The sequence below is a fragment of the Lutra lutra genome, chromosome X (assembly GCF_902655055.1).
Source record: "Lutra lutra chromosome X, mLutLut1.2, whole genome shotgun sequence".
NCBI lineage: Eukaryota > Metazoa > Chordata > Mammalia > Carnivora > Mustelidae > Lutra > Lutra lutra.
The window spans coordinates 83,923,786-83,950,424 of NC_062296.1; the positions used below are offsets into that span (position 1 = coordinate 83,923,786).

Below are 26,639 nucleotides of genomic sequence, written 5' to 3' on the forward strand. Positions count from 1 at the left end.
ATCCTGGGGTCCTGGGATTGAGCCCCCATGTCTGGGTCTCTGCTCGGCAGGGAGTCTTCTGGAGATTCTCTCTCTCTGCCTCTCCCCACTGCTTGTGCGCTTGTTCTCTCTTTCTCTCTCTTTCTGTCTCTCTCTCTCTCTCTCAAATAAATAAATAAAATCTTTAAAAAAATATGGTGTTGCTGCCTGAGAGGCCTTCTGTGGAGAGGGCAGTTGTGCACGTAGACATAAGAAGTCCAAGACATCAGCATGGCCAGCGGGGCCCTCTGTGTCAGCTGTCCTTACACATGTCGTGGCTGAGAGAGGGGCATCATCTCTGTAGAGTGGTGGTTATTATCACCCACATTTTACATGCCTGAGGCCCAGAGAAGTTACCATCACACAGTTAGTCTTGGCAGGGGTGGGGACACCTCAGTACCAAATCTGCATCTGTTACCGCCTTCCCTGTGCTTGGAGAAGTGATGCCGCATTCCCTCTGGGAGTACACACGTTGTTGGCCTTCTGCCATTGTGTGATTTCCCCTCTGAAGCTCTTGCTGGCCCTGAGACCCGTAGGCCACTCTGACTGTGCCTGACCACGGACCTATGCTTTGTGGTTTCTGTGCGACAGGCCTCAGGTTAACCAAAATCAGGTTGCTGTGTGGGGCCCTATTACTTTAAGTATTGGTAGAGGGGAACTCCCTCTAATATGACTGCTGATCTTCCAGGGTTGGTGGGCCTCAGACTTCTGCAGCCTTTCATCTAAACTGTCCTTTTTTCTGTCCCTGTTCCTTCCAGTGGAGGCCATAGTGGAGTTTGACTACCAGGCCCAGCACGACGATGAGCTGACGATCAGCGTGGGTGAGATCATCACCAACATCAGGAAGGAGGATGGAGGCTGGTGGGAGGGACAGATCAACGGCAGGAGAGGTTTGTTCCCTGACAACTTTGTAAGAGTGAGTACAACGTGAAACCCTTTTCCTGTCTCCTGAGTGGGTTCTACTGACCAAAGATTTGGGGGCACATCAGGGATTTCATGGGCTTTCTTAGGGGATGAGTTGGCAGTTTGACCTCTTGTGGCTATCAAGAAGAGCATGTAGAAAAAAAAAAAGCCCTGGCAGCTCAGCTCAAAAAAAAAAAAAAGGAGAGCATGTGGAGCTTTGCACCAGCTATCTAGGGACCCATTTTGAACTTGTTTTCTTAAGGCCCAGAATGTTCTCTTTTTAAAGTACATCACTTAAAAAATACAAAGCTTGTTAAATTGTTTTTATTTATATACTCATTTGCTTGCTTTGATGTTTTAAAGGAATTTTACCCTTTTCCATTCCATTCAAAATGAGGTGAAAGTGGTTTTTGACTATTTAAGTCAAGTAGTAATCAAACTAAATGTAGAATTCCAGTTATGCTATGTTTTCGACCTTTATATTCACATCACTTTTTTTAATGGGAATTCTATTTAATTTTCCTTTCCCCTTTGTGACCATGAAGTGTTGCATAAAATCTACTTTTTCAATAAGGTTTGGAAAACTATGCCCTTTGCAGAAGTCATCTAGGGGTTAATGATAAAAATGTAGCTCATTCATGTTAAGAAATTATATACTGCAAGTTGTACATAATCGTTGGAATTGGGTTTAAAAGGGAGGGGGCAGGTCACCTCGAGGCTGTTCCCTGTGGGAAATACCAAGTAGGTCTAAAAACTTTTTGTACCATGTACTTTTTGTACCACTCCCGTCTAATGCTGGAGAAGGCTGGCTTGTTCGTGGTAGGAAGGCTTTGTGCACAAATCCCCAGAGCGTCTGCTGTAGTTTTGGCGGGTAGCAGACCATGCCTAAGACCTGCGACTGTGGGGAGCAGGTGGTATGGGGAATGCTGGGCCTAGATAAGCAGGTGCCCTGGTCAGAGAGCCTCAAGGGCTACATGGGAGGGTTTTATGAAAAGGGATTGATGATGAGAAACAGTGTCCAACCCCTGAGCCCCCTACCTGTATTCTGCCCCCCAGTCTAGAACAAATAGGAACTCAGCTCAGTGTCTTTTCTTAGGATTTTGCCTCAGAGTGATCCTGCTAACATTTCTTTGGTTCATTTTTTTGTTGTTGTGCAGAGGGCTGGGGGAAGTTTTGTTGGTAACATGCTGATAACCTTACTTTCTGTAAGTAGTTGTGGGAATAAAAACTTTTTTTTTTCTTGGACTACAGTTGAACCTAGCAGCTCTCTTCCCTTTTAAGAGTAGGAAAGCATTACATCTGGGCTACCACAGATTGACTGTTAAATTGATGTGTAAATGGGGAATTATTTTGCCCTTCCAAACAAAATCCCCAATTTTGGGACAAGGACTATCCTTGAAGTTGTGCAAATTCTGATGGGGAAGGAGGGTTTGTCCAGATAAAAGGGAGAAAGTTTGGTGTGAAGGTAGAGGAGAAAGAAGTGAGAGAGGAGGACCATGGGAAAGAGAAAGGAAGGTCTGGGAAAGAGAGAAGAGGACCCTGGGAAGGAGATGAGGGCTGTGGGAAAGAGAGAGGAAGCTCTGGGAAGGAAGGGAGGACTTGGGAGGAGGGAGAGTATCCCTGGGAAGGAGAAGGGACAACAGTGTTGGCACGAGTTTTGAGGGGAGGCCCTATTTTGAAAGCCTTATTTTGATGTTCTGTAGGCTCGGTGCCCCCTTATTCCTAAACCACACATCCATAGACTCAGAAAACTTCTGAGTTGTACTTTGCTCAGGGCTTAAGGCTGGGCCACGTACTTAAGCATTTGTGGGAGCTGGCAGGCACCGGGACAGGGAAGCACAGTGCGCGGAGAGCCCAGGCAGGCTCAGAACCTCTCCTGCTTGCTCAAGGAGTGCTGGGGAGCGAGAGCTCCTCACTGTGAACCCAGGGCGATGTGGTTCTGGCAAGGGGCCTCTCTCCACCCTTCATCTGCTGGGCCTGGGGCTGGGCCTTGGGCCATCACAGCGGGCTCCTGCCCTCTGGCTTCCATGGGCTTTGGCTCAAGGGGAATGCTGGCAGGAGATGGCCGGGAGGGAAGGAGGCCAGCCAGGTCAGGGATTACCCTGCTGGCTTGCTGCCCCGGGGTTGTCCCTCTGCCAGATGGTGGCTGCTCCTAAGTCCCCTTCCTCCACATTCCTTTCTCTTCATCCCCTGTCACTAGCCCCGCCTCCTGCCTCAGAGTTTCTCTGTACCTCACCCACTTTGGGGTAGGGGGTGGGGAGGAAGTCTCCTTCTTAGTCCCACCTCAGATTACCTAATTCGGGTGTGCCATCTGTTTCCTTTTTGGAGACTGACTACCTCATCTGGCCACTCTGAGGACTAAAGGAGGCAGGACTTAGCATGTGGCTGGCCACCGACTGAGTGTGTCGCTGTTCATGTCTCCCTCTCCCCTGGCCTGAGGGCCTTATCACTTGTCTTCTCACCTCAGCTTGAGCACTTCCAGTATGGGAAGTCACACTCTAGGGAGGTGCTCATTCCACCGGAGCCAGAAAGGATGTGGCAGGAACGGCTGGGGCTGCACCACTTGTGGCTGTCACATTTGGCAGAAAAAGAAACTTCTATTCTTTCAGATGGCTGAGTCTATTTTCAAGTGTTCACCCACTGGGAATGTTTTAGGCCTATTATTGAAAAATCTAGTAGGTGGATGCAGTGGAGTTTAACAATAACGCAAACTGCCGTAGAGGGTTCTAGAAGCTGAAAGTATATCTTTAGGTAATAACAATCATATTGGCATAAGTTTGCAGTTTTGAGAGTGGCTTTACATATGCTTTATTTAGCTTAAGAAGAATTTGTCCCTGGATTGAATTGGGTAGTCTTGTAGAATCCCGCTGTTTGTTTGTGTACCGTTATGCCAGTGTTACCGCCATCAGAGAGTTTACCTTAAGCATTTTCTTGATTGATTTATCAGATCCTTAATAAGTGTCCTTATGGAGAATGGTCCCCCAAGGTGCTGGGATTCAGTATGTACCCTCAACTCTGTATTGTCGCAGTTTCTCAGAAGAAAACTACCAGCCATTCCAGTCACCCCTTTGTCAATAAGATGCCTGGGCTTTGCCAGCTCTTGGGCTGAGATTTGTTGTCAGGCAAAAATGTATCCAACCAGAGTATAGTTGTGTCCTTTTGAGTTTATCCTCCTTTTTCTTTTATTTAGTTAGTTCTTATTTATTTACTGTACATGTGGAAGAAGAATCCTTTTAAATCCCCCTTTCCTTTCTTCCCCCTTACTTACCTTTTTAAGAATCTATTTCTCTCTCTCTCTCTCTCCTCTTCTTAAAAAAATTATTCATTTTCAGGTGAAATTTACATAGAGTAAAATGCCGAAGTCATAACTGTACCTTTTGGTGGTTTTCTTTTTGTAAGTATGTACCTTTGTAACCATCATCCAGATCAATCCTATTTCTGTCCCTCCAAAAAGTACCATCATGCCTTTTCCCAGTCATTCCCCTTCTCCTAGGTAATCGATCATTATAGACGAAGCTTGCCTGTATTTGAATCTCATATAAATAGAATCATAAAGTCTGTGTTCTTTCATGTGTGACTCCTATTGCACAACAAACTGTTGCCTACATCGTACTTTGTTCTTGCTGTATCCTATTCCATTTTATGAATATGCCAGAATTTGTTTATCTTGTTCTTCTGTTGATGGACATTTGGGTCATTTCCAGCTTGGGTATTTTATGAATAAAGGCTCTGAACATTCTTGTATAGGTCTTCTTATAGACATAGGCTCTCGTATCTCTTGTGGATTGACCCATGGGAATGGCAGGGCTTCTCATTTATTTTCAAATGTATATACTTTTTTCTGTTTAGAGCTGTGGCCTCTGTGGATGGGGTAGGGCATGTCATGCCTGGGCTGGAGCCCTGTTTGTGCCACCCTAGCCCGCAGAGCCAGTCAGCCTGAATCTGGTTGTCCTCGTGTGTCTGCCCTATGTGTATGACCGCTGAGGAATCCTGAAGTCTGGAACTCACTCTCCCAGGGACCATTTGATTGTTGGGCCCAAGAAATATCAAAGACTCTTTCTTAAATTATTAGAAACATGCAGATGTTTTATTACATGCGGTTTTATTGTGTCAAAGTTTTATTGGACTCATTTAAGGAGGGAACTAGCAGAATCACAAAACTGATTCAGTGAGGTTATGAGGAACAGATGAAAAAGTCAGTGGAGAAAGGGATGTTCAAATAAGATTGCAAAGTTATATTCAAAATAGGTTCGTGTTTCAGAGAACAATACAGTCTTAACCTCCAGGGTTCTCATCTCTACCAGAGAAGGAAAAAGGAAAGGAGCACACCTTATCATTTTTCTATATGTTATCCTCTGACTTTTATAGGGTTGTAAAATGTCCTAATAAAGGGTTAGTTAAATCAAGTTACATTTCCAGAGAGAATCACATGATCCTGCTGGGGGTGGAGCTTAGAAAAAATCCATCAGCTTGACATTAAAAGGTCACTTCATCATCCTTTTTTGCCTAATTTTTAAGTTTTGGATTTTTTTTGCAAGGACCACAAGAGAGCATAACTTGAGGTGCAATAGTAGGAGGTACTAGGATGAAATCCTTAAAGTCACTTATTAAAAAAAAAAAAACAAAACACCAAAATGGCTGCCCTTCTGGAATCCGAAACTGCCACATAAAACAGAAAGATAGCCACCTATTAAAGGCAAATGTGGGCTTTTTGATAGAAATTTATCTTTCCCATGTTGGATTTAATTACCAAGGTCGTTCTTTCAGAACCTTACCCCCAGATTCAGTCCACCGTGTATTTTAGTCCAGCAAAGGATTTCTAAGCAGCCTTTTTCTGGGTTCTCCTGACATGTATCCACAGAGACACAATTTTTTAATGGCCAGCCAAAGGAATTTTAGAAAGAAAAAACCTTGAAACTTTAGCTTTCGCCCATAGGCATGTGGCTGACTGCTTTGGGAGGGGCCTTTGGTGAAAACGCAGCAGGAGCTAGGCCCTCAACATTCTGTTGTACACAAATAGACGTGTGGAAAGCAGGAAGCTGCGGTAGGGGTTAAAAGAATATGCTTGTTGGTTTTGAAATTGATCTGACACTGTCTGTGAGGAAGTGAGCCATTCTCTCTGCCTATTTGTACATGAGTTAGGGAAATGTACTCTCTGCCCGCTGAGGGCCCATCGTGGAAGGTTGGGGTGTGTTTACTTGTAGCTTGCATGCCTAATGCTGGGTATAACGATTTTCAGCTTGCTTTCCCATTGCCTCTGCCTTCGTTTGCTAGGTGTTTCACATCTCTCTTTGGCATGTCCAGAGCCTGTTCTGTATTTGTGTAAAGTGGTTGAAGAATATAGTTGTTTGGTAATCAGTGAAGTGAAAGGTCAGGGTTGTGCATATTTGTACCATTCTGAGAGAAAGCTCACAGTTACTTTGCTCGTTTTTTTTTTTTTTTAATTTTGCAATAGTGCTGCTTTTAATGGTGGCACAATATAGAAGTACCGGGTCTTACTACCTTGAGCTGATAGAAGTTTTAAAACATGGCCTTTTACATTATCGAGTAGCCTCATAATAGAAATGTATCTCGGTCTGCAAAGGCTAGATAAAAGATACAGGACAGGAGGGAGATTATTTCTTGTTTTTTTGTGGGGTGAACGAATCAACTGCTAACCCAGCATCATGTTTGTACTTATTTGGGGAAAAAATGTTATGTTTTGGTGGTGGTTTCATCTTCCATTTCTTTTACTTCTGTGGGAAATAAAAGGAAATTTGCTCTCTCAAATTTGATGTTTTCTCGTTAATATATCTTTTGTTTTAGTAGGTGGCCATCCATTAAGCCCGTGGGAGTCCTCCTGGGTATTTCTGAATTGTCTTGTGAAAATGTGTGTTTGAGCACAAGCAACTTGTCTTCTTACAGCATTTAGTTGTTGTTTGCTTTCTTGTTAGACAAAATATTAGCAAGATACCTTTCCATCTTCTCTGCCATTAAGATCCCAAATCCTCATCAAATGTCTGGTTTGAAAACTAGGGGGATGGTAGTAAAAAACAACAACAACAACAGCAACAGCAACAAAAACACGTTCTTACACAAACAATCCCTTCTGTAAGCCTGGGCCTGTGCTGGAACTTTCCCCGAACTCTAAATTTCTACTTCAAGTTACTGACCTTTAAATTCTATCCATATGAGAGGAACAGACCCACTGAAAAGAGGTACATATATGTTTACCCTTTTCCTATGATAATCTTCATCTTCAAATTTTAGTTCTGTCACAGAATAAAATTTGAATTCTGTCCTCTATATCCTTTTCAAACCTTGAGAAAGAACACAGTCCCCTCACTAGAGGTGTCCGTGCTTCTTAGGTCTGTTTGTGTGTGCTGTGTGGTCGAGGGCCTGGGGACTTCGGTAGACTCCCAAGACACTTTCCTCTGTTCCCCTGCCTGTGGTGGCAGCTTGTCCCCCAGCCACCCAACCCCGCACTCTCCAGAGAAGATGACCTAAGGCATCATGGCTCCTTGTTCACACTGCTTGTCGGTGAGGAAGACTTGTCTACGCCTTCATTATTCAAATTTTGTTGGCACTCCAGTATCATTAAATAACATCTGTCTCTTTCCAAATAAATTTTTTCTGATGGTGCCTCTGCTCATTGGTTTCTAAGTCATGCCAGTCTTTCCAGTTTCAACGGTGGAATATGGCCCCCTGGTTACTGGTAGGGGTTACTTTATGCATCAAGTGAATCCTTGTCCAATGGTTTTGTAATACTTGTGACTTTAGGCACGAGTTCAGATAGCTTTCACTTTGTCAGCACCTTAATTCTGGACCCACAAAGTGGAATTCTCGATGAGATCAGTCAGCTGCTGATGGAATGGGTCTGTGAGCAAGGCAAAGGTCATTACGTATTTCTCGATTGTCAGAACTGTGCAGTGTTTCCTCCTCAGTCTGAAACAGAGGCTCTGGAGGAATAATGGTAGCAGAAGCGAGCTGGGTAAACGAGAGAAAGACATTCTCTCTGGGAATAAAATTATATAACGGAGGGCACAGGTGTCAGGGTGGGGGGCATGCTTCACTTATAGTCTAACTTGGATCTGATTGTCTTCCTGTTACAAAGGAGAGAGCGCTTGCAACAGGATATGCTACTAAGAGGTAGTGTGGCAATTAAGTTCGGTGCAAGACTGAATCAAGCTTCCTGTATTATGGAAGCAAACTTGGGTTTTTACGGACCTGGCGACCATGTGGTTTATATGGCTCTGGCCCATGGGCCCCGTCTGGGGGACTGCTGCTCCTGCCACCCTCACAGCTTGAAGACCCTGGGTCCCAGGGAATCGTGAAGGATGGGGTTTCTCCTCCTCATCCTGGTCTGGGAGGATAAAATGTGGTTTCTTCCTTGTCATTCCTTCTGCTTTCTCTGGGTAGAGGCGCTTGTTCACGGCAGCCAGTGGAGGCGGATGACATGGTGCTGCTCGTCGAGAAGCGAAGAGGGAACAGGGGGTGTTGTGTTGGAGGGGCCACCATGAGAACCCCTCGGGGAGGGGGGGCATGGGCCACTTATTTAAAAAAGAATCACAAATTTACTTCAACAAATGACATAGAGTAGAGATTTCCAAGTTGTTTTTCTACGTTCAGAGACCCTGAAGTGGATCTCTCGTCAAATTTCACCTTTTATTTATTTTTTTAAAAGATTTTATTTATTTATTTGACAGAGAGAGATCACAGGTAGGCAGAGAGGCAGGCAGAGAGAGAGAGAGAGGGAAGCAGGCTCCCTGCTGAGCAGGGAGCCCGATGTGGGACTCGATCCCAGGACCCTGAGATCATGACCTGAGCTGAAGGCAGCAGCTTAACCCACTGAGCCACCCAGGCACCCAAATTTCACCTTTTAAAAAAAGATTTATATATTTTGAGAGAGAGAGAGAATGGGGGTGGAGCAGAGGGAGAGAGAGAATCCTGAAGCAGCTCCCTGCGGAGTGTGGAGCTCCATCCCCGGACCTGAGACCATGACCTAAGCCCAAACCAAGAGCTGGCTGTTCAACTGACCAAGCCACCCAGGCGTTCCACATTTCACTTTTTCAAAAAACTTTCAACCCAAGGGCTGTTAATTTTGTGTATGATATGGGATATTATTTTCAGGATACTTGTCTTTCGGAGAAAGGTAGCAGGAATTTTCTGGGCGTGTTATCCGATGCGCTCATAACATCTGGCCATAATGTGCGCGGCTGCACAGGGCTCTGCCGTACTGTGGGGATGTTTACACTGGAGGCTAGCGGCACAGATGAGACACATTAAATGGAATATTGCATTGTCACATATGTAACTTCTTCCATAGGATGACATTTGTAGCTCCTGTGACCCGGCCTTCAGTCATTTTGTACTCCAGATGGCACAGGTTAGACGTTGTTCTGCAAAGATGTTCCTGATTAAGACACCACTTGGAGGGTTTGGACTGGATTCATCAGGTGACTCTGTTGGAACGTGTTAAATGGACCTACAGTTGGTTTTCTTGTAGCCCTGACTGCTGTTACTTTGTGGAATAATAATGGCTACATTGTATTCCAGGCTTAGCTGCTGCCTGGCACTGTGTGTGTAAACCGCCAGTGTCTGACAGTGCACAGTGACATTGGTTGAGCGCTTACTGTATGCCAGGAAGGAAGGAAGCTAAGCCCTTCACATGTGTTATCTCATTTAGTCATTATATACCACTCTGTGGCATAGGTAGTGTTCTTTTTTTTATCATGCCTGTTTTTCAGAAGAGGTTACTGAGGCATAGGCACTTAAGGTTAAAAAGCTTATTCATGGTCACCCAGCTAGGGCGGGGCAGAGAGTGCCTCAGACCCCAGGCAGGCTGGCTCTAGAACTTGAGCTGGAGCCCACAGCGTTACCTGGGCGTCTGCCTCGTCCTGATGGGAGTAAGCCTCTCACCGTTGTCGCCTGCTGCATTATGCCTTCCCCGAGTGTCCACTCAGTATTTGCATATTTGCACCACTCTGAAAGAAAGCTCACAATTATTTTGCTCTTCTCCATGTAAGAAAGAATCACAGATTTACTTCCATAAGTGCCATAAAGTAGAGACTTCCAGGTTGCTATTCTCTATTCAGAATTGTGCTCGTTTTACTTTCTGATTTTTAAAGGATCCTCTTTAGAAGTCAGCCATTTCAATTCAAAAGAGCAATCATTGCCTGCATTTTTGGGCTTGTGCTGTTTTTCCTACAAATTGTGAGAGCCAGGGTGGCTGGGTGATGCAGTTGGTTAATCATCTGACTCTTGGTTTCGGCTCAGGTCATGCTCTCAGGGTCCTGGGATCGAGCGCCCCATTGGCCTCTGTGCTCAGCATGGAGTCAGCTTCAGATTCTCTCTCTCCCTCTGTCCCTCCCATTCATGCTGTCTCTCTCTCTCTCTCAAATAAACAACATATTAAAAAAAAAACACTCAAAAACCAAATTGTGAAAGCAAGGCAATTTGGGAAAATACTTCATTTTACTAATTAGTAAGGAAACTTGTTTTCTCATAGTTCAGGATATGCTTTTCAGGAGTTTGACTGTCTTTTCTATCGGTGGTTAATAATCTTGGTGTTTGACTATCCAGTTGTTCCCCGTCCTGGGGGTCCTTGAAAGCAACCCATTCCTGCTCAACTTATTCTTTAAAATTTAAATACGTAGTTTTCTTTTAGAAGACAAAAACCTAACAGCTAGAAGCTGTTAAACGCTGTTGTTAGAAATGTTACTCCAAGAAGGGTCTGGAGTCATTGAGGACAAGTGTGTCACCAGTGAGAGCCCACACCACTGAGCAGATTCCTCAGACTTAGTCACTGTCGCAGTGCAGGAAGAATGTGGGGGGATGTCTTGTGACTCTGGGAGAGCAGTCCCCTGACCCTGCTGATCTTGGTGATTAATCTTCTTTTCTTTTTTTTTTTTTTAAGATTTTATTTATTTATTTGACAGACAGAGATCACAAGCAGGCAGAAAGGCAGGCAGAGAGAGAGAGAGAGGAGGAAGCAGGCTCGCCGCTGAGCAGAGAGCCCGACGCGGGGCTCGATCCCAGGACCCTGAGACCATGACCCGAGCCGAAGGCAGAGGCTTTAACCCACTGAGCCACCCAGGCACCCCTAATCTTATTTTCTTAATGACAGGATTATTGAATCTGAGCTTAGAAAGGGACTTTGAAATCATGTGTTTCAACCCCCTAGCTTCCTAGTACATCAAAATCTGAACCATCTAGGATATTGCTGTGATCATTATGGGGTATTTACACTTGTGATATGTGGAGTCCCACAGGGGACTCCTTGCCAGTGGGTCTCCAGCCTGGCCCTGCTCCAGATGAACTCTAATGTCAGAATTTTGCTGTTGGGGAGGGAGGTGGGATGGGGCCTTAGGATATTTTTAAAATTTCAGCTGATTCTGTTGCTTGATAAAGCTTGGGCACTCCTTTTTGTACAATGGTACGGATATTCAACATCATCCTTTTTAATCTAATATCTTTTCTCAAGCTCATGGGTCAGAAGCCTGTGACCTATAGTAATACATTTGAAAAGTTTACCCCAAATACATAAATGACATAACAATATGTAAACATATTGCTCAATTCAAGTCTATTAGAATGAATACATTCTAATTGCAGAACCTCTGGACTAAATAATGAGCTCCATTTTGCCCTCTACCTAGTGGTAATGAGGTAGACAGAATTTCTAGAAATGGTCTCCAAGATTCCACTCCCAAATACCCAGGGCCTATGTGATGTGCTATCATTCCAGTGATTGTGTTATGTTATATGGCACAGTTGACTTTTAAAAAAAGGAGGGATCCTGGTGGGCCTCATCTTATCACATGAGCCCTTAAAAGCAAAGAACTTTCTCTGCCTCATGGCAGAAGAAGTCATAGAATTACAGAGCTTGAGGAGGACTTGCTGCTTTGAAGATGGAGGGATTACGTGAGATGGAATATGGACAACTTTTCTGGAGCAGAGAGGAGACCTTGGCTGGCAGCCAGCAAGGAAACAGAGACCTCAGACCTCCTGCTGAAAGCAGTTGGATTCTGCCAACATTTTGAGTGAGTCCTGAAATGGATTATTCTTCCAAGTCTCTAGATAAGAGTCCGGCTTGGTTGACATCTTGATATCAGCCTCGTGAGATGCTGAGCAGAGAATCCCATTGAGCTTGTCTGGACTTGCCACCTGCAGAAACGTGAGCTAACAAATGGGTGTCATTTTAAACCAGTAAGTAGGGATGCCTGTGTGGCTCAGTTGGTTAAGCCTCTGCCTTTGGCACAGGTCATGATCCCAGTGTCCTGGGATAGAGTCCCGCATCAGGCTCCTTGCTCAGCAGGGAGCCTGCTTCTCCCTCTGCCTGCCACTTCCCCTGCTTGTGCTCTCTCTCTCTCTCTTTCTCTTTCTCTGACAAATAAATAAATAAAATCTAAAAAAAAAAATACCGAGAGCAAGTGGCCTGCAGCAGTTTTCCTCTTCCCTACTGGCAAGTTGTCAGTGGAGAGTGAGTGGGGAATCTGGAATTTTGTATTCTACGGGGTGGCGCCAAGTGACCATTGCAGTGTCGGTGGAGATCAAATTGGGAGTCTGGACTTCTGTTTCCCCCACCCCCCACCAGCTCAGCAGTAGTAAGTGGTCCCCCGTCACCCTCCCTACTAGAGTGGGGAAGATCTTGGAGAGGAGGGAGCTGGAGAAAGGGATGTAATAAACCCATACACCTGTATAGGAAGTCATAGGCAAACAGGAATCTGACTAGAATTAACATGTCAAAAAGTTTGAGACTAGAAACTCCACTGTGGGATACCACCCAGTTTTCAGCGTGACCTCTAGGTAACACAAATGAAAAGACCTGAATAGCAGTAGAAGGGCTCTGGAGACTGAGCTGTTACTGGCATGACAACACACAGAAGTAGCTCAGGATCTGTGTGCTTCATCTAAATAGGATCCCCATTCTTGTAACATAATACACCAAATGCCTAGAATACAATAAAAAGTCACTTGTCCTATCAAAAATCAGGAAAACCACAACTGCAATGAAAAGGCAATCAACAGACACCAACACTGGGAAGATTCAGCTGCTGTAATTATCTGACAAATATTTTAAAGCAGAAATCATTTAAAAATGCCTTAATGAACAATGACAAACACTCTTGAACAAAAAATGAAAAAATCTCAGCAAATAAATTGGAGATACTTAAAACATGGAAGTTACAGAACTGAAAAATAAAACTGCCATATTAAAAAGTTTACTGGTTAGCTTAATAATAGATTAAAGATGACAGAGGAAAGAAACAGTGAAATTGAAAACAGATCAATAAAATTTACCCAGTCTGAGCAACACATAGAAAATAGTCTGGAAAAACGAATGAACAGAGCCTCAGAGACCTGTAGTACAATGACATAGGTCTAATATTTGTGTCAGTGAAGTCCCAGACGGAGAAGAAAAAACATATGGAAATAAAAAGTATTCAAAGAAATAATGGCTGTAAACTCCCTAAACTGGGCAAAAGGTATAAACCTCCAGGATGAAGAAACTGAGCAAAACCCAAACAGGATAAACCCAAGGAAATCTATGCCAAGACACATCATAATCAAACATCTAAAAGCTAAGACAAAGGAAAAGCAGTGAGAGACAACACATTACCTGTAGGAGAAGAATGATTTCAATGACAGTGGATTTCTCATATGAAATCAGGGAATCCAGGAGGAAGTACTGAAAGAAAAGAACAGTCAACTCTGAATTCTGTATCTGGTGAAAATATTCTTCAGAAATGAAGAGAAAATAGAAATATTCTCAGCTGAAGGAAAACAAAGAGAATTTGTCAATACCAAACCTTCTCCTAAATAATGGCCAAAAAAAGTCCTCCAAACAAAAAAGGAAATGATAACAGAAGGAATCTTGGAACTTCAGAAAAGGGGGAAAAAACAGTGGATGGGTAAAAATAGGGGTATGTATAATAGGCTGTCTTTATCCTCATTAGCTTTTAAAATTATGTTTGATGGTTGAAAACATATGTTATAATATCATTCGGTGTGGTGTTCAGTATGTGTAGAGATAATATATGGGAAAATTATATTTAAAAAGGAGACAGGGTATAAAAAAATTACAAAAAAGAAAAATGAAAAAAAAAAGTGGGGACGGTATAAAGGGACCTCAATGGAAGTGAGGTTTCTGTACATCATGTCAAATAGGAAAACAGTGATACCACTGGCTGTGATAAGTTGCATATATATATAATAACAAAATATTAAATAATATTTTATATATAATAATAATATATAATATTAATAAAAATACTAAAAATCACTAAAAATTATACAGTGACATATACTCAAAGACTATTTATAAATCAAAATGGAACTTGAAGAAATAGGATCCAACAGTACAGTAAAAGGATTATCCATCATGACCAGGTGGGATTTATCTCTGGGATGCAAGGGTGGTTCAACATTCACAAATGAATCAATGTGATAGAATACATTACTAAGAGAAGAGACAAGAACCATATGGTCCTCTCAATTGATGCAGAAAACGCATTTGACAAAATACAGCATCATTTTCTGATTAAAACTCTTCAGATTGTAGGGATAGAGGGAACATTCCTCAATTTCATAAAAACCATCTATGAAAAGCCCACAGCGAATATCATTCTCAATGGGGAAGAGCTGAGACCTTCCCCTTAAGATCAGGAACACGACAAGGATGCCCATTCTTGCACTATTCAACATAGTACTAGAAGTCCTAACAACAGTGATCAGACAATGAAAAGAAATAAAAGGTATTCAAATTGGTAAAGAAGAAGTCAAACTCTCTCTCTTCGCCGATGACATGACACTTTATGTGGAAAACCCAAAAGACTCTACCCCCAAATTACTAGAACTCATACAGCAATTCAGTAATATGGCAGGATACAAAATTAATGCACAGAAATCAGTTGCTTTCCTATACACTAACAGTGTAACTGTAGAAAGAAATTAGGGAATCGATTCCATTTATAGTAGCACCAAAAACCATAAGATACCTTGGAATAATAAATCTAACCAAAGAGGTGAAGGATCTATCCTCTAGAAACTACAGAACACTTATGAAAGAAATTGAAGAAGACACAAAAAGATAGAAAAATGTTCCATGCTCATAGATCAGAAGAATAAACATTGTTATAAAATGTCTGTGCTGCCCAGAGCAATCTATACTTTCAACACAATCCCAATCAAAATACCAATGGCATTTTTCAAAGTGCTGGAACAAACAATCCTAAAATTTGTATGGAACCAGAAAAGACCCCAAATTGCCAAGGGAATGTTGAAGAAGAAAAACAAAGCTGGGGGCATCATGTTGCCTGGTTTCAAGCTATATTACAAAGCTGTGATCACCAAGATAGTACAGTACTGGCACAAAAACAGACACATAGATCAGTGGAACAGAATAGTGAGCCCAGCTATGGACCTTCAACTCTATGGTCAACTAATCTTTGACAAATCAGGAAAAAACATCCAATGGAAAAAAGTATCCTCAATAAATAGCGCTGGAAAAATTGAACAGCTATATACAGAAGAATGAACCTTGACCATTCTCTTACACCATACACAAAGGTGAACTCTAAATGGATGAAAGACCTCAGTGTGAGACAGGAATTCATCAAAATCCTAGAGGAGAACTTAGGCAGTAACCTTTTCAACATCAATCACACAGCTTCTTTCAAGACACATCTCCAAAGGCAAGGGAAACAAAAGTGAAAATGAACTTTTGGACCAAATACACTATGGAGTATTATGCCTCCATCAGAAAGGATGAATACCCAACTTTTGTATCAACATGGACGGGACTGGAGGAGATTATGCTGAGTGAAATAAGTCAAGCAGAGAGAGTCAATTATCATATGGTTTCACTTATTTGTGGAGCATAACAAATAACATGGAGGACATAGGGAGATGGAGAGGAGAAGGGAGTTGAAGGAAATTGGAAGGGGAGGAGAACCATGAGAGACTATGGACTCTGAAAAACAATCTGAGGGTTTTGAAGGGGCAGGGGGTAGGAGGTTGGGGGAGCCAGGTGGTGGGTATTATGGAGGGCACGTATTGCATGGAGCACTGGGTGTGGTGCATAAACAATGAATTCTGTTACGCTGAAAAGAAATAAAAAAAAAGAAAATGAACTTTTGGGACTTCATCAAGATAAAAAAAAAAAACAAACTTCTGCACAGCAAAGGAACAGTCTACAAAACAAAAAGGCAACCCACAGAATGGAAGAAGATATTTGCAAATGACACTACAGACAAAGGGCTGGTATCTAAGATCTACAAAGAACTTCTCATACTCAACACCCAAAAAACAAATAATCAAGTCCAAAAATGGGCAGAAGACATGAACAGACTCTTCTCCAAAGAAGACGTACAAATGGCTAACAAACACATGATAAAAATGTGCACCATCATTAGCCATCAGGGAAATTCAGATCAAAACCACACTGAGATACCACCTTACACCAGTTAGAATGGCCAAAATTAACAAGACAGTGTGTTGGAGAGGATGTGGAGAAAGGGGAACCCTCTTATACTGTTGGTGGGAATGCAAGTTGGTGCAGCCACTTTGGAAAACAGTGTGGAGGTTCCTCAGAATGTTAAAAATAAAGCTACTCTATGGCCCAGCAACTTCACTACTGGGTATTTACCCCAAAGATATAGATGTAGTGAAAAGAAGGGCCACATGCACCCCGATGTTCAAAGCAGCAATGTCCACAATAGCCCAACTGTGGAAGGAGCCAAGATGTCCTTGAACAGAAAGAATGGATAAAGAAGATGTGGTTTATATATACAATGGAATATTACTTAGCTATCAGAAAGGATGAATACCAACCATTTGCATCAACATGGATGGAACTGGAGGAGGTTTATGTTAAGCGAAAAAAGTCAAGCAGAGAAAGACAATTATCTTATAGTTTCACTTATTTGTGGAACATAAGGAATAGCAAGGAAGACATTAGGAGAAGGAAGGGAAAAATGAAGGGGAAAATCAGAGGGGGAGAGGAACCATGAGAGACTATGGACTCCAGGAAACAAACTGTGGGTTTTGGGGGAGGGTTCAGTGGATGGGTGAGCCCGTTGATGGGTATTAAGGAGGGCACGTATTGCATGGAGCACTGGATGTTATACGCAAACTATGAATCATGGAACACCACATCAAAAACTAATCACGTACGGTGACTAACACAACATGATAAAAAAAATTTAAAAATAAGTAATTCACAGGAAGGCAAGAAAAAGGAAAAAAGAAGAATGATAAATAGAAAATAAAGAGAAAACAAATAATACAAAGGCAGACTTAAGCCGTGACATATCAATAACTACTTTAAGTGTAAATGTAAATGGTCTGAATACACCAATTGAAAGACAGAGATGACAGAATGGATAAAAAAATGTGACTCAACCATGTGCTGCCTACAGGATACTCACTTCAAATCTATCGATATAGATGTGTTAAAAGTAAAAGGGTGAAAAAAGATATACCATAAAAACACTAATTTTTTTTTAAAAATGGGAGTGGCTGTTTATAATATCAGATAAGGTAGACTAAAGAGTAAAGAAAACTACTGAGAGAAGGACAAATGATAACATTGTCATTCCACCAATAAAACAGCAATCCTAATACGTATGCGTTAAACAATAGAGCTGCAAAATACATGAAGAAAAACTGTTAGAATGGAACAGTTATAATTGGGAGCTTCAGCATTGCTCTCTCAGCATTTGAAAGAACTACTAAATAGAATATCAGTGAGGATATGGAAGAACTGAACAACATCATCAACCAAGTAATTTTAGTGGACATTTATAGACCACTCTACCCAGAAATAGCATAAAACACATCCTCATCAACATGCATGAAATATTCACCAAGTTAGACCATACTCTGGGTCATAACACTAACCTCAGTATATTTAAAGGAATGGAAATACAGATTATGTTGTTTGACTATGATGTAATCAAAGTAGAAATCAGTCACATAACATAAAGATAACAGAAAAATCCCCAAACACTTAGAAATCAAATAACACTCTTCTGAATAATTCATGAGTTGAAGAGGAAGTCTCAAAGAAAATTTAACAAATATATCAAACTGAATGAAGATGAAAACACAACATATCACAGTTTGTGGGACATAGCTAAAGCAGTGCTGAGAGGAAAATTTATAGAACTTAATTTTCTCATCAGAAGTGGAGGAAAGTCCTGCGTGCCTTGGTGGCTCAGTTGGTTAAGTGTGTGCCTTTAGCTCAGGTTCTGATCTTGGGGTCCTGGGATTGAGCCCGCCTCAGGCTCCCTGCTGAGTGAGGAGTCTGCTTCTCCTTCTTCCTCCGCCCCTCTCCCCAACTTGTGCTCTCTCTGTTTCTCTCAAATAAATAAATGAAATCTTAAAAAAATAATGGAGGAAAGTTCTGAAATCAATAACCTAAGCTCCCATTTCAAGAAATTAGGAAAAAAAAAAAGAAAAAAGAGACAAGCAGAAGAAAGGAAGTAATGAAAAACTGGAATCACTGAAGTTGAAAACGGAAAAGCAGTAGAGAAAATAAATGAAGAAACTAGCTATTTGAAAAGATAGTAAAATGGATAAACCTATAAGAAGACTGACAAAGATTAAAAAAAGAAGACACAAATTGCAACGGTAGGAATAAAACAGGGGCTATTACCACAGATCTTATAGTCATTAAAAAGATCATAAGAGAATATTACAAAACAGGTCTATGTACATACATTTGACAGTTTAGATGAAATGGATGAATTCTTTGAGCAACCACAAACTACCAAAACTCACTCAAGATAAAATAGATGGATAATTTCAATAGTCCGGTAATTTTTACCGAAATTGAATTCATAATTTAAAAGCTTCCAAAAAAGAAATCTCCAAACCTGGAGAGTTTTCCTAGAGATTTCTACTAAATATTTAAAGAATTAGCACCAATTCCACATAATCTTCTTTTCTTGTTTCAAATCTTTTTTATTTCAAGTTTTAATAGATTTTGTTTTTCAGAGTAGTTTTATGTCCACAGCAAAACTGAGCAGAATGTACAGAGTTCCTATAAGCCCCCTCTCTGCACACTAGTACAGCCTCCCCTGGCATCTATGTCCCCCACCGGAGTGGGCCATTTTGTACAGAAGATGAGCCTCTCTTGACACATCATAATCAGCTAAAGTCCACATTTCACATTAGGATCCACTCTTCATGTTGTGTATTCTGTGAGTTTTGACAAATGTATAATGACATGTATCTACTTCTGTAGTAGCATACGGAGTGGTTTCACTGCCCTAAGAATTCTCTGTGTTCTGCCTATTCATCCCTCCCCCCAAACCCTGAAACTGATCTTTTTACTATCCCCACAGTTTGTCTTTTCCAGAATGTCTTACGGTTGGAATCACATGGTATGCAGCCTTTTCAGATTGGCTTTTTTTTCACTTAGCAGTATGCACTTAAGATCTCTCCATTTCTTCTTTTTTTGCCAAAAACAATGTTTATTTTAATACATAAAATGTGTCACCTAGCAGCAATGCCTACAACTGGAGCTGTATCCAGAATTATGTCCAGTTAGTATTACTCTTCACAACTGCTGTTAACTCAAGTCCTTGATAGATCAGTCTGTGAGCAGATGACAATCATTATAACATAAAACAGAGAATACATAGAATGAAAATCACTTGGTCAATATATAGAGAACCACATTTGTAGTTACTTAAAAACATTTCTCTGTTTCATGTAAACCCTGGTGATTTTAGCCATTTTCCTGGAAGATATCTGCAAAGAAATGTGCAAGAGCCACAGAACCGCACAAACCTGAAAATGGATTTTTATTCTTGCTCCATTCTCAAATGGGAAAGTTTGTAAAGATACCTTTTCCCCCTCCTGATTTCTTACTTTTATTCCTACCAACTCATTACAGTATAATTTACTATCTAACTCACATAAACATGTACGGTGGAGGAAAAGAATAAATCTTTGGCTAATAGAAGAATAAAAAACAGTATTTTCGGGGCGCCTGGGTGGCTCAGTGGGTTAAGCCGCTGCCTTCGGCTCAGGTCATGATCTCAGGGTCCTGGGATCGAGTCCCACATCGGGCTCTCTGCTCAGCAAGAAGCCTGCTTCCCTCTCTCTCTCTCTCTGCCTGCCTCTCCGTCTACTTGTGATCTCTCTCTGTCAAATAAATAAATAAAAAAAAAAATCTTTAAAAAAAAAATAAAAAAAAAACCAGTATTTTCAGGTTTTTAAAAAGAACATTTAAAGATTAAAGCGATCCTAATAATAGCAATGAAGTAGAAAATACACATGATAAAAACCACTGCATAGTTATATTAAAATAAAAACCAACTTTTAAGATTTATTGATCTTAAAGACAACTAAATTTTACTAGTTGCAACTTAAACAGAATTACATAGTAATAGATGTCTCTGTTTGGAAATTGGATCAATTCATCTCCAGTTTCCTGACAATAACGCCACGTCAACCATGCCACCTCACTGTTTATTTCTGGCAGACTTTAGGCAAACCTCAACCCCTATTTTCATTTGAGGAGTGACTGATACACAATTTTCTTTTAAGCAGAACTTGATGCTGAGCTACACATGAACTAAGTTGGATTTCAGGCCCATTGGCAGGCAGGCAGTAATCATTTTTCAAATTGCAGGCAGCCCATGGTGGTTGTCAGTTACATATCAAATCTCTTTGGACATGCTGGAAAAATCTGTGAACGCAGTCTTCCCCTGCTGTATTTACATGCTCCATTCACATCTTAAGCTCGCCCAGGTTGTTACAGGCATGGATAAGATGACTAAAGATTTCACAATGGAGATTTTGATTTTTTCATTCTGATGTATAAAATATGAATATCTTCGGTTTAATATTCTTCATCATGTTTCTCTAAAGGAAATTTTTCAAAGTCAAAGTCTAGCTGGAAGAGCTCAAATTATTTTTTCTCAGTTTCTGGATTTTTTTCCTTGTTGTTCATTGTTCATAACAACATATAATTCAAGTCTCATATCCACTAAGACCTTTTGGAGTTTTCAACAATGGCTCCAAAGACTTTCATAGTGTATGCTGTTGGCCATCAGTATGAAGTCTGGCGGAGAAGGAAAGTCTTCTGTTTCTTCCCCTCATTTCAGAACTTTAGCTTGAACAGAACCAGTGATAAGATGCTTGTTCATATTAATATTTATCTTCAGCAAATCTTGCAATTCCTTCAGATCTGTGACCACAACATCAGTCCCGAGGGTAGCAGCCATGAATCCCATAGCCCCAGTCCTGGAGCCCAGCTCCAGCCCCAACTGCTGGCTCAGAGCATGTGCCCCATCGCCAGAAAACCCCAGGCATTTCTTAGAATGGGCAATGGCAGCATCCCAAACAGCACGGCCCATGCTGCTGTAGCCATACTGCTCCTTTTCCAAAGGAGCCATAGTAGTGCCATCTCGCTTTTCCAAAACTCGAACAAAGTTCTGTCTTGGGTCCTCCACAGAGGACTCCAGAGTAGCCGCCATTACAGCACCAAGATCCCTCCATTTCTCTTCAGTGGCTTGAGAACCCATTGCTTTTTAGTACTTAATATTCCTTTATCTGCCTGTGGCACAGATTATTTATCCATTCGCTTACTGGAGGACCTGTTGTTTGCTTCCAAGTTTTGGCAGTTCCGAATAAAGCTGCTATAAACATCTGTGTGAGTGTACAGGATTTTGTGTGACTATAAGTTTTCAACTATTTTGAGTAAATGCCAAGGAGGCTGGTTGCTGGATTGTATGGTGAGAGTATGATAGTTCATTTTTAAAAAAAATTTAATTCATTTATTTTTATTAACATATAATGTATTATTTGTTTCAGGGATACCAGTCTGTGATTCATCAGTCTTACACAATTCACAGCACTCACCATAGCACTTACCTCCCCAATGTCCATCACCCAGCCCCCACATCTTTCCAACTCCCCTCCCTTCCGGCAACCCTCAGTTTGTTTCCTGAGATTAAGAGTCTCTTACGGTTTGTCTCCCTCTTGGGTTTCATCTTGTTCATTTTTTCCTGTCTTCCCCCCTGATCCTCTGCCTTGTTTCTCACATTCCATCAGTGAGATCATATGATAATTGTCTTTCTCTGATTGACTTGTTTTGCTTAGCATAATACCCTCTAGTTCCATCCACATTGTTGCAAATGGCAAGATTTCATTTTTTGATGGCTGCATAATATTCCTGTGTGTGTGTGTGTGTGTGTGTGTGTGTGTGTGTGTGTGTGTACACCACATCTTCTTTATCCATTCATCTGTTGATGGACATCTGGGCTCTCTCTGTAGTTTGGCTTCTATGGACATTGCTACTATAAACATTGGGGTGCACATGCCCCTTCGTATTGCTACATTTGTATCTTTGGGGTAAATACCCAGTAGTGTGCTTGCTGGGTTGTAGGGTAGCTCTAACTTTTTGAGGAACCTCCATACTGTTTTCCAGAGTGGCTGCACCAGCTTGCATTCTCACCAACAGTGTAGGAGGGTTCCTCTTTCTCTGCATCCTTGCCAACATCTGTCATTTCCTGACTTGTTAATTTTAGCCATTCTGACTGGTCTGAGGTAGTATCTCATTGTGGTTTTGATTTGTATTTCCCTGATGGCAAGTGATGTTGAGCACTTTTTCATTTGTCTGTTGGCTGTTTGGATGTCTTTACGGAAATGTCTATTCATGTTTTCTGCCATTTCTTGATTGGATTATTTGATGTTGAGCACTTTTTCATGTGTCTTTTGGCTGTTTGGATGTCTTCCTTACAGAAATGTCTATTCATGTCTTCTGCTCATTTCTTGATTGGATTATTTGTTCTTTGGGTATTGAGTTTGATAAGTTCTTTATAGATTTTTGGATACTAGCCCTTTATTTGTAGTGTCATTTATAAATATCTTCTCCCATTCTGTTCATTGTCTTTTGGTTTTGTTGACTGTTTGTTTCCTTTGCTGTGCAAAAGCTTTTTATCTTGACGAAGTCCCAGCAGTTCAATTTTGCCAATTCTACATAATTTTTTCAAGAAAATAGAAGAGGAGGGAATGCCTTTTAATTCATTTTAAGGTCAGTATTACCTTGGTACCAAAACCTTGGTACCAAAACCAACAATACAAAGTAACTACAGGCCAGTTTCCCTCAAGAGCAGAGACAGAAAAATCACCAACAAAGTATTAGCAAAACAAATCCTGCAACATGAACTATGTACCATGAGCAAGAGAGGTTCATTCTAGGTATGATGGCAGCGTCAGTGTTTGAAAATAAGTTGATGTAATCCACCATATCAACAAGCTATAGGAGAAAAGAAATCACATAAGCATATCAGTTGATGCAGAAAAAAACATGTGACAAAATTCAACATCCATTCATGATAAAAACTCTCAGCAAAGTAGGAATAGAGGGGGATTTCCCCAGCTTAATAAATAGCATCTACAAAAAACCATAAACCCTACATCAATATTCTACTAAATGGTGAAAGGCTGAATGCTTTCTTCCTGAGGATGAGAACAAGCTGAGGATATCTGCTCTTAACGCAGTACTGGAAGTCCCAGCCAGCGCAATGCTGAGAAGAGTAGTAAAAGACATAGGAATTGGAAAGGAAGAATAAAACTGTCCCTGTTTGCAGATGACCTGATTCTCTCATAGAACATCCCAAGAATATACAAAATAACTTCTGGAACTAATAAGTAAATTCAGCAAGGTCACAGGATAGAAAAATGAACACATAAAAATTAATTTTTCTATTTCCTAGCAATGAACATATGGAAACCCAAATTAAAAGCACAATTCCATTTACAATCACTCCTAAAATAATTGAGCTACTTAGATATAAATCTAGCAAAACACACACAGGATATATGTGTTGAAACTACAAAATGTTGATGAAAGTATTTGAAGAAGATCTAAATGAATAATAAAGTTATACTGTGTTTGTGAATTGGAAGAGTCAACAAGGTGAAGATGTTAGTTCTCTCCAAATTAATCTATCAGTAGGGTAATTCCTATCAAAATCCCAGGAAAGTTTTTTTTTTTTGTAGCCTCACTTGTTTTAAAATGTGTATGGAAAATCAAAGGACCTAGAACAGTTAAAACAATTTTGAAAAAGAGCAAGGTAGAAGGACTTCTAGGACTATGTTATGACTTAGTGTAGTAGCTCTAACAATCAAGACAGTGTGGTATTGGTGTAGAGACAGACACATAAGCCAGTGACACAGAATAGAGAACCCAGAAACAGTCTCACACAAATATGCCCTACTGATTTTTGACAAAAAGACACAAGTGATTTGGTGGAGGAAGTATAGCCTTCAGCTGAAACAACTGAACATCCACAGACCCGAAAAAAAAAAAAAAAGAACTTTAACCTCAGTCTTACACCTTGTAAAAAAATTTATCTCAAAATGGATCAGGGATTTAAGTGGGAAACATATAACTAAAAGTTTTAGCATTAAACAGGAGAAAATCTTCAGGACCTAGGCCTAGGCAAAGAGTTCTTAGATATCACACCAAGAGAACATTAAGGAAGAAATCGGTCAATTAGATTTCCTCAGAATTAAAAACTTTTGTCTGTGGAAAACCCTGTGAAGAGGATGAAAAGATAGGTTACAGGCTGGAACAAACTGTTTGCTCACCGCCTGTCCAACAAAGGACTTGTATTTAGAATGTATAAAGAACTGTCAGTGCAAGAAGCCAAAAAAATCCAACTAAAAGTGGTTTAAAGGCATGAACAGACATTTCACCAAAGAGGATATACAGGTGGAAAATAAGCATATGAAAAGACGTTCAACACCATCAACCATTACAGAAATACAAATTAAAACCACAATGAGATAGTACTATGTGTCTATTAAAATGGGCATTAGGGGGCGCCTGGGTGGCTCAGTGGGTTAAGCCGCTGCCTTCGGCTCAGGTCATGATCCCAGGTCCTGGGTTCGAGCCCCACATAAATAAAATCTTAAAAAAAAAAATAAAATGGGCATTAGAATGGGGCTAAAAAATAGCAATAATACAAATGCAGGCAAGGATGTAGAGAAACTGGTTCTCTTGTCCATTGCTATGGGGATGTAAAATGGTTCGGCCACTCTGGAGCACAGTTGGACAGTTTCTTATAAAACTATGTGCTTGTCCTATGACCCAGCCCTTGTACTCTTGGATGTTCATCCCCAAGAACTAAAAATTTATGTCCATACAAAAACCTGTAGAGGAGCATTCATAGTGGCTTTATTTCGAATAGGCCCAAACTGGAAACAGCCGGAATGTCCTTCAGTGGGTGAATAGTTCAACACATTCTGGTCCATCCATACAACAGAGTACTACTCAGCAATTAAAAGGCATGAATACAGGGAACAGCTTGGACGGATCACAAGGGAATTGTGCTTTGTAAGTAAAGCCAATCTCAAATGTTATATATTGTGGACTCTGTTTACATTATGCTGTCAAAATAACAAAACTGTGGAGTTGGACAACAGATTACTGGTTGCCAAGGGAGAGTGGCAGGGTTGGGGGAGGACTGGTGGAACTATAAGATGGTACCTCGAGGAAGTTCCTTTGTGGAGATGGAACAGCTCTGTATCTTTATTGTGACGGTGGTCGTGCACATCTATGTGCTGCATCAAATTGCACAGTTACACGCACACGTGCCCCCCCCCATCAGTGCGTGGAAAACCTGATGAGAACAAAAGATCTGTAGTACAGGTAAAAGAAGTGAACCAATGTCCATTTCTTTGCTTTGATATTATACTCTAGTCAAACAGAATATCATCACTGGAGGAAGCTGGGCGAAGGGTTCGTGGGACTCTGTGTACAATTTTTATCACTTGTTTGTGAGTGTTTTCCTGTAAACCACCATCTCCAGCCCATCCCGGGTGCTCCAGTTACCTCTCTGGATGGTCAGATGCTGCCATTGTGTTATGATGGTCACGGCTGCAATTTAGGGAAGCCCCGCCCCCTGCACAGGTCCAGGGAAGCATTATCATTTGGCCTTGTCTTTAGTTGGCCTGAAAACTGGCTAACCCAATGAAAGGAGAATGGGAGGGCCGAAGAGGAGTGGAGGAGGGTGGAAGTAGTGGGCAGGTGAGGAGAGGTAGGGGCCTAAGAGACAGTGTGGATGAAAGGGCTGGATGTAGGACCCACCTGGGCCCTGTGTCCTGGGACAAACTCCTCCCCCGTCTGCTCTGTTGCCCCTTTGGCTTGTATCTCACACTGAGGCTACCCTGATGGTCTTAAAATGTGAATCTGGTCATTCCCCCTTCCCCGTGTATTCCACATACTCTTAAAATCCATCTTTGGATTTTTTTAAGACTAAACTCTTGAATGTGGTCAGCCTGCAAGGTCCTGTGTGCTGTGACCCCCATCTTTCTTTCCAGGCTCATATCCTCCTCCTTCCCCCGGCACCCCTTAATGCCTTCTCAGCCCTGGAGCTCAGTTCATGCTTTCCCAGGGAAATCTTCCTCGACCTCCTGACTTATAAATACCCATTCTCTACAGGCCTTTGTAGTGCCATATTTCTGTCCTCAGTAGCACTTGTGACTCTTGGAATTTTAAATCTGTTTTTGTGGCTATTTGACAAATAGCTCTCTTCCCTATTGGACTAAGATTCCATGGCCTCTGTGCAGCATTGTATCCCCGGTGCCTGGCGCACAGCAGTGCTTATCCATATTTGTTGAATGAGTGACTATCTTTGTTGCTTGTTTCTCTGCACTTGTGGTTATTGACACCGTTGGGTACTTGGCCCTCACTCTTGGGACACTGGTGGTAA

At 41.4% G+C, this 26,639-nt stretch overlaps 1 protein-coding gene and 1 pseudogene across 5 annotated transcripts in view; one reads left to right on the forward strand and one right to left on the reverse strand.

Moving 5' to 3' along the window:
• The window catches only part of SH3KBP1 (SH3 domain containing kinase binding protein 1), a 340,123-nt gene that overhangs the window by 52,644 nt on the left and 260,840 nt on the right, over nucleotides 1-26,639 (forward strand). For all 5 annotated transcript variants that reach the window (XM_047715300.1, XM_047715297.1, XM_047715298.1 and 2 more), the window contains exon 2: nucleotides 777-934. In XM_047715300.1, coding sequence (XP_047571256.1) covers nucleotides 777-934 — 158 coding nt within the window. The remainder of the gene's footprint in view (nucleotides 1-776; nucleotides 935-26,639) is intronic.
• Nucleotides 20,658-21,392, reverse strand: LOC125091619 (protein N-lysine methyltransferase METTL21D-like; annotated as a pseudogene).